Genomic DNA, 12,243 nt, shown 5'->3' on the forward strand with positions numbered 1-12,243 from the left:
ATCAACTTGGTACCAGTACCAGTCGGTGGTGTCCTCTACCATATGTCCACCACTGTTATTAGCACTGAGAGGACATTTGTCTCTTCAATAATTCTATATGAGTCAGCTGATCCATCTGTTGCATATGTGCGTGAGTTGATGCTTGGTAACATCCTGTTATCGTTGTGCGTGGGTGGGCAGCAGGTGTCAAGCGTTTTGTCAGGAAAAAAGCCCTTAATCATTAACCTGCACTTAATGAAAACGAGATTGATGCAGTGCGGATCCAGTGAAAAATCAACGATTGGAGAGCCACCTCCTCCTGACTACATCAGAGCAGAATTAATTTCCTTTCCATGTGCCGTTCGCTTGCCGCTTAATCTTTTTTATTACTTCGATTTCGGCTTGTTTATTGGCTCCTTTCTCTGATCATTTGCAAGCGGACTGTTGTTGTTCCTCATTTGCGAAAGTCTTTAACTTCTTTGGCTGATTCGCTTTTATTTTTATCAATTTTTCCTCTCCCTGTTTCCTGGCCGCTGTGAAAACAATTTTGTTTGCACGTCTCTTCATTACTTAGTTCAATTATCTGAACGACTGGTTAACTGCATCTATGACACATCTTAATCAATCGAGGAAATCGCACAAGGAAATGAGCCAAACCACACCTTGACCCCGAATGTTGAGCGATCTCATATGCAAACTCATCAGTCGACTAGGTTTATTATAGTTAACTAAAACTAAAGCAAAAAATTTTATCTGTTGAAATAAAATAAACTTTTCCTGATATCAAATTTAGTTAAGTTTAAGTAACTAAAGTAACTAAAACTAACATTTTTAACTGAATATTGACACATTGAGAGAGAATACCAAAAAAAAAAAAAAAAAGCAAAAAACACTAACACAAAATTACTAAAACTTTAGTTGATTGTTAAAGTAACACATTGCTTATATAAATATTCCTAATTATGTTACTTTGTTGCCTTTTATGTAAAGTAAGGTGTTACATTTTCACACCAGCACAGAAGTGCTGTGCACATTTAAAACATTTCACAACACCTTATCAACCGCATAGCATTGGTATCCTGAATTTTGCATGGGAAACAATACTCTCATTATCTTTAGAAGATATCAAATTCTACTTTTTTTCCCCCCAAAACTAGTTTGCATGCAGTGACTATGGAAACAATTTGCCTACGCTAACTTTAGGAATCAATCTCACAAATTCTTCCAATCAGGACTGAGGAAGGTGATGGTCCGCGCTCATCGACAGGCCTGGTGTTGGCAGGATGAGTGGTACGGTCTGACCATGGAGGACATCCGACAACTGGAGCTGGAGACCCAGCTGGCCCTGCAACAGAAGATGGCACAGTACAGCTGCAACGAGGAGGGCGGCGAGAACAACGGCCCCGTCACCAGCTCAGAGAAAGAGCTCGAAGCCAAGGAGGCCAACAGCTCCACCGAAGCGGAGGGGACGACGAGGACCATGGGGGACACACTGCAGGCGCGGGGAGAGCTGACCAAGCAGTGGTCCACCTCTTCCAGGTCCTCACGGTCCTCAAAGAGGGGCGGTAAGTTCACATCAACTGTCATGTGAAATTGACCTGGGGCCGGTTTCACAAAGCTATTTTAGACCGGTCTATAGTGTTAGTCAAGTCTAAAGGTTGCTCATAGACTAGTCTAATGCAAGTTAGACAGTTTCACAAAAATAAAGACTGACTTAATTTAGACCAAAAAAATTAGACACCTTATCCCCAGGCTAACTTAGGTCTAAGACTCTGTTACCTTGGCAACCAGCAGTAACAATTAGTTACATTACAAACAGCCAAAAGAAAAGGGAAAATGGCTCATAACTTAAACATTTCTTCTTGTTACTACATTCTCCTTGTAAAATGTCCTTGTAACTGTTATACTCCTCCAACAAACACATATTTTCCGCTGGGGTAAACTGCACTGAGCGGTTGAATACGCTTACTCGATCCGCCATGTTTTTTGTTTTGAAAAGTGTCTTATTTTACCCAGATTGCATTGCAGTGTAGTCCTACTTAAGATAATCAGAGTCTTAAGTGCTTTGTGCAACGGTCTGATTTAGATGTCTATCTGAAGTCTGACTATCTACTATATCTAAGCCATAGTCAAAATCTATCTTTGTGAAACCGGCCCCAGAAAGAATTACTCGAGAAGGACCTGTTCCTGGATAAACATCCTTTATTGGCCTGGAACAACTATACTTTGAGGGGAATTATTGGTTCATGTCTCACTTTCCGATGATCAGTTGCTTTTTCCCCAACATTATATTAATAAAAACGTTAAAGCTGCTCTGTTTATATACCTGTACTTTGAAAATGCATGCTTAATAGCTTGTGATCACCATGCATTTTCAAAGTACAGGTATATAAACAGAGCAGCTTTAACGGTTTACGGATGTGACACTAAAGACTGGAGTAATGATGCTAAAAATTCAGCTTTGCCATCACTGGAATAAATTAAATTTTAATATGTATTGAAATAGAAAACAGTGCTTTTAAATTGTAATAATATTTCAAATGTGCTCTTTTTACTGTATTTTTGATAAAGAAATGCAGCCTTTGTGAGCATAAAGATGTCTTTTGAATTTTTTTTTTTAAACTTATCGACCCTAAACTTTTTAATGGTGTGTGTGTGTGTGTATATATATATATCTTTATGCACACAAAGGCTGCATTTCTTTATCAAAAATACAGTAAAAAGAGCACATTTGAAATTATACATATATAATTACTGTAGTTGCATAATTAGTTTTTTTTCAGGGGATGTGTCATTAAGCATTGGAATATAGAACTAATATGATTTATTATTTGTCTTTAATGCATCATGTGCGCAGGAAGCCCTTCACGCCACAGTATTTCTGAATGGCGCATGCAGAGCATCGCCAGAGACTCGGATGACAGCACAGATGACGAGTTCTTTGATGCTCACGGTAATGCAGGTTTGATCCTCGCTTTAAACGGTCCTCTTGGCAATCTTGTTATTTACTAAAATCTGAATCCTTGTTCCTCAGAGGACTTCTCTGACAACGAGGAGATCTTTGCCAAGGAGATCACCAAGTGGAGCTCCAACGATCTGATGGATAAAATCGAGACAGCCGAGTCAGAGGAAGCTCAGGGTACGCGAGGGATTATCTTCACCCATCTGACACGTTTTAGGATTGCAGGGGGGTATTGCAGGCATTTTTTCCCCAACGCTTTGGTTTTGTAATGCATAAGCCGAGCCCACTGGAAGGAGTTTTTTTCCATTCATCCGCCAAACACAGAGATTTCCACATCTTTAATAGGATTAGCTGTAAAGGAGCCCCACTGACTCTGAGGAGGTTAGGGTCTGTGTCAAACAGTGTGAGATTATGAAACACTAATTACACAGAATTCCATGCTGTTTATGAGACGGATCTCACTGCTCGCTGGACTCACTGGAGGGTTTTACACTTATCAAACCCATGTTCAAATGAAAGTCTAAGTCTATCCTTTCTTTAAATTGTAACAATAATAATAATAACAGATTTCTAAAATAATTATATTAATCATATACTAATATATTTAGTAGTATTGATAATAATAATTATAAATTGATTAATTTATATAATTTAATACTTATATTTCATACTAAATGCTAATTTAATTCATTTTTTTTTATTAATATTCATTTAATAGTAGTATTTAGTATTAGTTTAGTGTGGATCTGTGTACTGTAGGAGGCATATAATGCAGTCAGGTCTTCTTTCTTTCTTTCTTTCTTTCTTTCTTTCTTTCTTTCTTTGGTCCTGTTCAGTATCTCAACTTGACATGTCTAAAACGTCAACAAGCTCTAAACGCTTCTTTTGCATTCTCCAAGTGTCCTTTTTTGGAAAGACTAAATTTACCTTGCAAAAAGCTTGCAGAAAGACAGTTTTGTGAGAATTATCCTCCAATCTGATAGTTTATTTATAGCAAATGATGACAAAACAAACACGTTAAACAAGATACATTTTGTATGCTTAATTTAACACAAAAGGGTGTGATTATTCATGATAAAAAATGTATGTATTTATGGATGTATGTATGTGTATATATATATATATATATATATATATATATATATATATATATATATATATATATATATATATATTTATTTATTTATCTATCTATCATCGCTATGTATTATTTTAATAATGTAATTTTTGTATCAATAATTTAGTAGTTTATTAATATGAATAATTATTTGTTATTTTTCCTTTTTCAGCGATGCAGATTAGTTTTAGAAAGAATTATGATGCATATGTGTATGTTTTTTCTTGCATTAAGCTAATTGATTTTATGTTTCTAGGTGAATTGTATCAAGAACCTGGGACTGCCGGCGGGGAGCGACTCAATGAGGTATGTCTACAGTTGTGCATTTTCATTGAATGCTTTTCCATTAACATTAATGGAAATATAATACAACATAAACATTACATAAATCATATTTATGCAGCAGTGCTCTTGGTGTCGAATTATTAAAGCAACCGCAGCAGTGAAAGACGCATTGATCTGGACTTGTGCTAATGGAGCAAAAATTCTGCAATGGTCACGCCGTGTTTATGCTGACGTAAAAAGGGTGGGGGAGGGGGAGGGGGAGCATTAAAGCTTCTCTGAGGGTACATTATGCAACAGCTTTTTCTGTTAGGATCAGTTCCACACTATCATTGAACAATTTGCATGACCTTTCATAAAATGAAACTAGTGTCATTACAAAGGTTGGCTCAGTATATAGTCATAAGGTGAAGTTCTCATGGTGTGAAGGATTTGATCAGGGCCTTTTCGGGATGATCTCAGTGCTCTTTAACTCTGGTCCGCAGAGACCCAGGCCCATGCGGCGCTCCACCGTCCGTAAGCGCCGGCGTACATCACGCAGACGCCCCGCCGTGAGTCGCTGCGACACCCATCTGTTTAGATCCATTAGAAGAGTAGAACTTGTCATAAGTTATGTAGAGTCAAAGGTGTTTTCCTGTGTTGTTGCAGTTATTCTTAGAGATTGTGTTGTGTTTGCATTAGAGTTGAGCTGATCTTTACCCTGAATGGCACCTTATGATCTCAGATGTTGTCTTTTGTAAAGTGGACACACATTAGAGATGTAGACAAATAGTTCTTCTTTTACCGTGGAATAATCTCCATTCGTCGGACAACAGTGATGTCCACTTTGGTTGTTTTTTTTGGAAGTGTTTTTCCCATTTGTTTTGACCTTTAGTAATTTTTAAAGTTTTTTTCTTCTTCAATTTTTTTTTTGTGGAAAATTCGAAAATAATATCCTGAATGGGATTTAAAAAAAATAAAAAATCTAATCACAATTATTTGATTTAACGGCAACCAAAAACATTTTGTTGTAATTATACATTAATTTTAGTTGTGGTTATCTGAGGAGCCACACTTGTGACGTGGTTTCTACAGAAGCATACGTCTGCGTTTGACATGGTAGGTCTGTCTTGAAAGATTTGTAGGGGATTAAGGGAACTTTACTTCCGGAAGACTGCTGTTGCTTGCGCTCTGTATCGTGTTGTTCATTAGTAAGTCGTCCTCTTTCACAATAGCATGTTGTCACGAGTGTGTGTGGATGTTTTAAATGAACCGAATGCAGCTGCAGAAACAGCCATCCACATGTGTCCCTCAGGACGGCTCCTCACAGCAGTGTTTACAGCCGTCTAAGATCCACGTCCTCCTCCTGGTCCTGCATGGCGGGAACATCCTGGACACGGGCAGCGGAGACCAGAACAGCAAGCAGGGGGACGTCAACACCATCGGCAGCGCGTTTGATGCAGTGATGCGGGTTCATTACCCAGCTGCATTGGGCCGCATCGCCATCCGCCTGGTTCCCTGTCCGGCCGTGTGTGTGGAGGCCTTCTCTCTGGTGTCAAAGTGAGTGCCAAACACACACACACACACACACACACACACACACACACACACACACACACACACACACACACACACACACACACACACACACACACACACACACTCACTCCGAACATGACCTCTGGTAGTCATGAGGTACTGGGCAACGAACTTAAACTAGCAACTTCCAACTTTTCAACCTTCTAGTAGTATGACAAATGTTGCTTACTGTTTCCAGAAAATCCCTGCATTCATTCATTAATTTATTCATTCAAAAGTAATAATGTATTAATAATTTATTGATACAAATTAATTAATTAAAATATAATATAATGTTTTTAAAATAATTATTGTATTATTATCAAAATATATTTTTGGTATAGAAAAATAGATTAGAATAGATGTATTTTTTAAAATATTTTTTATTGCTATATTATTAAATAATAACAATTTTATTTTTATTAAATAATAATACATGTATTATTAAATTATGATAATAATAAGTAATTTGTATTTATTTTGTAGGAAGAAAAAAATAATAAAACTTCCAGTTATCATTAGTTATCAAAAGACAGTTATAATGAAGATAGTAATAATGTATTAATAATGTATTGATTTAAATTAAAATATAATATAATATAATATAATATAATATAATGTTTTTAAAATAATTATTGTATTATTATACTTTTTTTAATTTATTTTTGGTATAGAAAAATAGATTAGAATACATGTATTTGATTTATTTATTTTATTTTATTATTGCTATATTATTAAATATTAACAATTGTATTGTTATTAAATAATAATAAATGTATTATTAAATTATGATAATAATAAGTAATTTTTATTTATTTTGTTGGAAGAAAAAAAATTGAAAATGCTGCTGTTATTGCAGTGATTAACTTCCAGTTATTATTAGTTATCAAAAGACAGTTATATTGCATTTTGAATCAAATTTTTTTGCAGTCTATTCAAATAAGGAGTCAATAAAGAGATGTTACATCACTGTTGATATTGATTCATTCAGTGCACTTATGAAACGCATTGCATTGTGGGATACAGTTCTGTTCTGTGTGCTTTGGATCTAAACTGCACATTTTGGTAAATGTATAGGTCAACCGAGTATTGCATGCGTAATGCGGAAAGACTAGTACGTCACTCTATGTGCTGATTCAGTGCATTAAACGGCTTCTCGCTGGTAATAACCCAGCATGCTCTCTGTTCTTATGTCCTTGACACAGTTTGAGTCCCTACAGCTATGACGAAGGCTGCCTCTCCAACAGTCAGGATCACATCCCTCTGGCCGCCCTGCCCCTATTGGCCACCTCTGCACCACAGTACCAGGACGCCGTGGCAACGGTCATAGTGCGAGCCAATCAGGTCTACGGTGACTTCATCAAGTCCCTGGAGGGGGCCACTTTCACTGGCCAAGTCAGTGCTTTGCTTTTTTCCCTCTATGTAATTATTTACAGATTAGAGCAATGGAACATTTGTGTGGCAGTGAAATATGCATCTAGTTTTAGTTTGTTTGCTGAAGTACTTTTGGGATAAATGTGCATTATTCACAGCATTTGGTTTTCTCACTGAATATCACATGTGTCCGTGTTTGCTTTATCCTTACAAATGTCACTGGTTTTATTGTGAACAATTGAGGCTGAATGTCATGCAAACGTGTCACATTTCACTATTTTTTTTAAATTAATCAAAACAAAACAATAATTCCGGCAGAATATTCAATTTCACAATCACATTTTGTAAGTTTAAAGTGTTGTGAATGTTGTTTCATCATTTATCTCACTCGTTGCCCATGCACATGACCTCCTGTATGTGATGTAATGTGTGTCTGTCTGGTAATTGTGTGCAGGTGTGTCTGATTGGTGACTGTGTTGGAGGGATTCTGGGATTTGATGCTCTTTGCAGCAGCAACATCACAGTGTCAGAGAGTCAAAACAGCAGCCGGCGTGGCAGCATTGTCAGTGTGCAGGTGAACACACACATTTGCACACACACACAAGGCCTGATCATCCAGACAGTGATTAATTGCGAACGCACACGTTTAGGGATGAGGCCTGGTTGAGTTGCATTAGCAGTGTGTTGTCATCACATGTCCAAGAGACTCTGTTTTTCCACCCTAAATCAAATCCCCCCTTTTTTTTGGCCTTCCTAAGGCAAGCAAACTTAGGAAACTGTATTCTTACAGTGTTTCTCAGCCATTTTTCGAACTTCTTTCTTTTGAACCATGCAGTTCGATGCAGGACAGATGTTATAAACGATTATAAATGATCATAAATATCCTGTTTTCCATCATATGATCCCTGTAAAACTAATTACTGATGCACTTCCTCCACAGGACAATGACCTGTTGTCACCAGGGATCATTATAAACAGCACTCACTGCTCGGGTTCTGGCTCGGGTTTGTCTCTAGAGGGAAGTCGGCACCTCAGCCGTAGTAATATAGACATTCCACGTTCCAGCGGTCCAGACGACCCCAAAAAACAGCTGCCCCGGAAACGCAGCGACTCCTCGACCTACGAGCTGGACACCATCAAACAGCACCAGGCCTTCCTGACCAGGTGAGCCACAGTCCTTCTTTTCTTCCTCACCCAGTTTGTTTATCATTCGAGTCAACATGTCTGTTATATTTATCATATTTATGTGCACAATGGACTGTTTTCATAGACTGTGATGATGCGTTTCCTCAGTGAATCTAGCAAAGGTTTTTATATTTTCATTTTTAATGTTCACTTATAACACTATACTTTGTCTTGTATTACCTTGGCATTAATTTACGCTGCTTCGTGAGTGTTTCTAACACAACGGCTGAGCGAGTGATGGCAATCAAGCTCTATATATATATATTTCCTCTTTTGAAAAGTCATAGAAATGTGGCGTTTACCCAACTATTGACAACTTCTACTTCTAATAACACCATAAATGTGAAAAGGGTCCATATGCTGATGACTGTATTGGATGACATTAGCATTTCATTAATTTGTTGGTTATATTTGTTATGTTTGTTTAGAAGATGATGATATCTATTTCAAACAATAAATGCTAGATTTTCAAATATTACAGATATTTTATAACAGGGTTCCCACAGTCATTGAAAACCTGGAAATAATAATATATTTTTTAATTGCTTTCCATTCCTGCAAAAGACATGAACAAATGTGTAATAAAAAATTGAAATTGACTACAATTTCATCCTGTGTAGGGTAACACTTTTTTGCTTTCTGATTTGTGATCAAATCAGTCTTTTTAGTCAAATATTTTAAATCAATCAGTTGAAGTGGTTCAAAAAATATAATTGATTCTTTAAGCGAATTAGTCTGAATCAAAATTATATATATGTGACCCTGGACCACAAAACCAGTCACATGGGTACATTTTATGAAATTGAGATGTATACATCATATGAAAGCTGAATAAATAAGTTTTCAATTGATGTATGGTTTGTTAGAATATGACAATATTTAGCCGAGATACAACTATTTGAACATCTGGAATCTGAGGGGGCAAAAAAATCGAAATATTGGGAAAATTGCCTTTAAAGTTCTACATTTATGTTGGCAATTGTGCAGCATTCACTCACAAAATACATGTTTTATATATTTACGGTAGGAAATGTACAAAATATCTTCATGGAACATGATCTTTACTTAAAGCTGCCGTCGGCAAGTCTGGCAGATTGGGTCGATTAGCCAAAATTTTGAATGTTTACAACTCTCATGCCCCTCCCCACTACCAGCGAGCACCCTCCCATCGAGGTCGTGCTCGTCAGTGCGTCACTGTGCGTGTGTACCTGATTTTCTGTGAACGCGTCCGTCTCTTCAGCATCTATCAACACCATGGACTCGGAGATAGGCTGCCCTGGCTAATCTATCCATAGATAGCAATAACCGAGGAATTGGAAGCTTGTTAGTAGATTTTCTCTCCGCCATCCCGCTTCATGCAATCTCCAGGCGAACTTCAGGCGTGGCGTGTGCATGTGATATTAACGTGCGCGAGTGAGGGGGGATCTGTGGCGTGTGCACGACCTGTGATTGACAGTCAGATCTCACACCCCCCTGCGCTGATTGGACCTGATGAAGCGGGAGCGCTGGATTTTTGCAAAACAAATAACACGCTCCAGGTGGAGTTAGAAGCTCGGGTTTTTTCTAAAACCACCTTATTTATGTTGTTCTGTCGGATTATAGTGTCGATTACACTGAATATGATCAAAAAAATGTTGCCGACGGCAGCTTTAATAGCCTAATGATTTTTTGGCATAAAAGAAAAATCGATAATTTTGACCCATACAATGTATTGTTGGCTATTGCCACAAATATACCCGTGCGACTCGTGACTGGTTTTGTGATCCAGGGTCACATATGTGTGTATATATAATTTTTTTTATTTTTTTTTATTTATTAATGTATATTAGTTATAGATATTTCCTGACTTTTCCAGACATGGCAGTGAATCCCTACTTGTGACTGTAATAATGCACAATAATATGTGTATAATAATGTAAATTGTGTGTATATATATAGTCTGCACTCCAGCGTTTTGAGGAACGATCCGGGTTCCCGTCGGTCCAGCAGCAGCACCATGCTGGAGGGAGGAGGCGCTCTGGGAAAGTTTGACTTCGAAGTGTCCGACTTCTTCCTCTTCGGTTCTCCACTAGGCCTGGTCCTCGCTCTGAGGAAAACTGTGGTCCCTTCTTTGGATGGTATGTTAACCTTCCGTACAGTTTCTAGTGGAGGAAAGAGTGATGAAAGAGAATGAAATCCTGCGTGGATTGGATGCCAAAGCGATCGTTTTAAAGTGTGACTTGATCTGATGGATTACACAGACTGTGTAATCTCGATTGTTCATGCTGTTTTTGTTCTGAAGTCCAAATCTTTTAAAACATATTAATCCTAAAAGCAACTTAAATCAGTTGTGGAGTTAAGTCAGTTGTAGTTGTGGGCAGCCAGCAGATTACTGGAGATTGTTTTAGAGGGCTGGTGTCACAGAGGAAGGGAACGGTATACTGACGAGAGAATCCCGATCTAACATCTGTCATGTACAAAACAAAACAAAAAAACTAGGATGAATGTGTTGAACAAAATACTGAAGGCATAACCTCCTGCACCACCAACAACAGCATTATTTTTAGCTGGTTTATGGCGAAGTACTCTTTCCAACATTGAAAATAATCCGAAATGTTTCTTGAGCATCAAATCATCATATTAGAATGATTTCTGAAGGATCATGTGACACTGAAGACTGGAGTAATGATGCTGAAAGTTCAGCTTTGATCACAGGAATAAATTACATTTTACAATATATTCAAATTACAAAATATTTTTTATTTTTTTTACTGAATTTATTTATTTATTTACTTTGTTAAAAAAAAAAAGTGGCCTTGGTGAGCAGAAGAGACATCAAAAGCATTAAGCGATCTTAAACTGTTGAACAGTATGCGTGATTCTTCAACAAACCAGCTGAGATTTTTTATTCATTAATCTTATACTATTATATTAATAAATGTACATTCTAACACCAACATTTGAGATCAGTTTAACAAATATTTGTCCTTTCTTTTGTTCTTCCTGCAGTGGCTCATCTTCGTCCGGCTTGCCAGCAGGTTTATAACCTGTTCCACCCCGCGGATCCCTCCGCCTCTCGTCTGGAGCCCCTGCTGGAGAAGCGTTTCCACCTGATGCCACCGTTTAGCGTCCCCCGATACCAGCGCTTCCCACTGGGTGACGGCCAGTCAGCCCTGCTGGGTAAGACAGGAGGGATTTCTCAGTCAAACACGTACACCTGCTCAGACCTGGATTACACCTGGTGTTATCTCGGGTGATCGGATCACAAGTGGTCAGGCGAGACAGATTGCTGTTTTTCACCTTTTATTGTCATGTGTCCTCTGACCACTCGTGACTGGATTTAGAGGGGACGGTCTCTTGATATTGTGACTGCATACCAGTGTTATTTATTTCAGAATCATTGAAATATGATTATAGGTTTCATTAATATTTAAAAATCTTATTTTTTAATTTTCTGTTCTAATAATTTTAATGCGGTTTTGTCATGTTTGTTGGTTTTTATATTTCTATATAGTTTTTTGTTTTTCAGTTTTAGTTTTAGAACATCAAGTTAAACTAAATGCAAATGAGAAATGTTGCCTTGAAATGTACTAGCTGAAATACGCTTGTTTATATTTAATTGTATTTCACTTAACATTTATTTTATTTCAGGTAATGATTTTTTCAATGGTTTTAGTTTTAGTTAACTATTATGACCTGCTGCATACATCACTCATATGTAATATCTCACTGCATGCTGATAACAATGCAAAATGTGCCAAGCGCCCAGAGAGCCGCACATAACTGGATAATTTACATGTTTTATTGC

At 37.4% G+C, this 12,243-nt stretch overlaps 1 protein-coding gene across 5 annotated transcripts in view; it reads left to right on the top strand.

Moving 5' to 3' along the window:
* Positions 1-12,243, top strand: part of pitpnm2 (phosphatidylinositol transfer protein, membrane-associated 2) — a 64,131-nt gene that overhangs the window by 37,272 nt on the left and 14,616 nt on the right. For all 5 annotated transcript variants that reach the window (XM_082157925.1, XM_082157927.1, XM_082157928.1 and 2 more), the window contains exons 6-15: positions 1,212-1,544; positions 2,837-2,932; positions 3,014-3,118; positions 4,315-4,364; positions 5,635-5,879; positions 7,103-7,292; positions 7,726-7,845; positions 8,212-8,435; positions 10,395-10,573; positions 11,445-11,615. In XM_082157925.1, the coding sequence (XP_082014051.1) occupies positions 1,212-1,544; positions 2,837-2,932; positions 3,014-3,118; positions 4,315-4,364; positions 5,635-5,879; positions 7,103-7,292; positions 7,726-7,845; positions 8,212-8,435; positions 10,395-10,573; positions 11,445-11,615 (1,713 nt within the window). The remainder of the gene's footprint in view (positions 1-1,211; positions 1,545-2,836; positions 2,933-3,013; positions 3,119-4,314; positions 4,365-5,634; positions 5,880-7,102; positions 7,293-7,725; positions 7,846-8,211; positions 8,436-10,394; positions 10,574-11,444; positions 11,616-12,243) is intronic.

The sequence above is a fragment of the Leuciscus leuciscus genome, assembly GCF_965113295.1.
Source record: "Leuciscus leuciscus genome assembly, chromosome: 24".
NCBI lineage: Eukaryota > Metazoa > Chordata > Actinopteri > Cypriniformes > Leuciscidae > Leuciscus > Leuciscus leuciscus.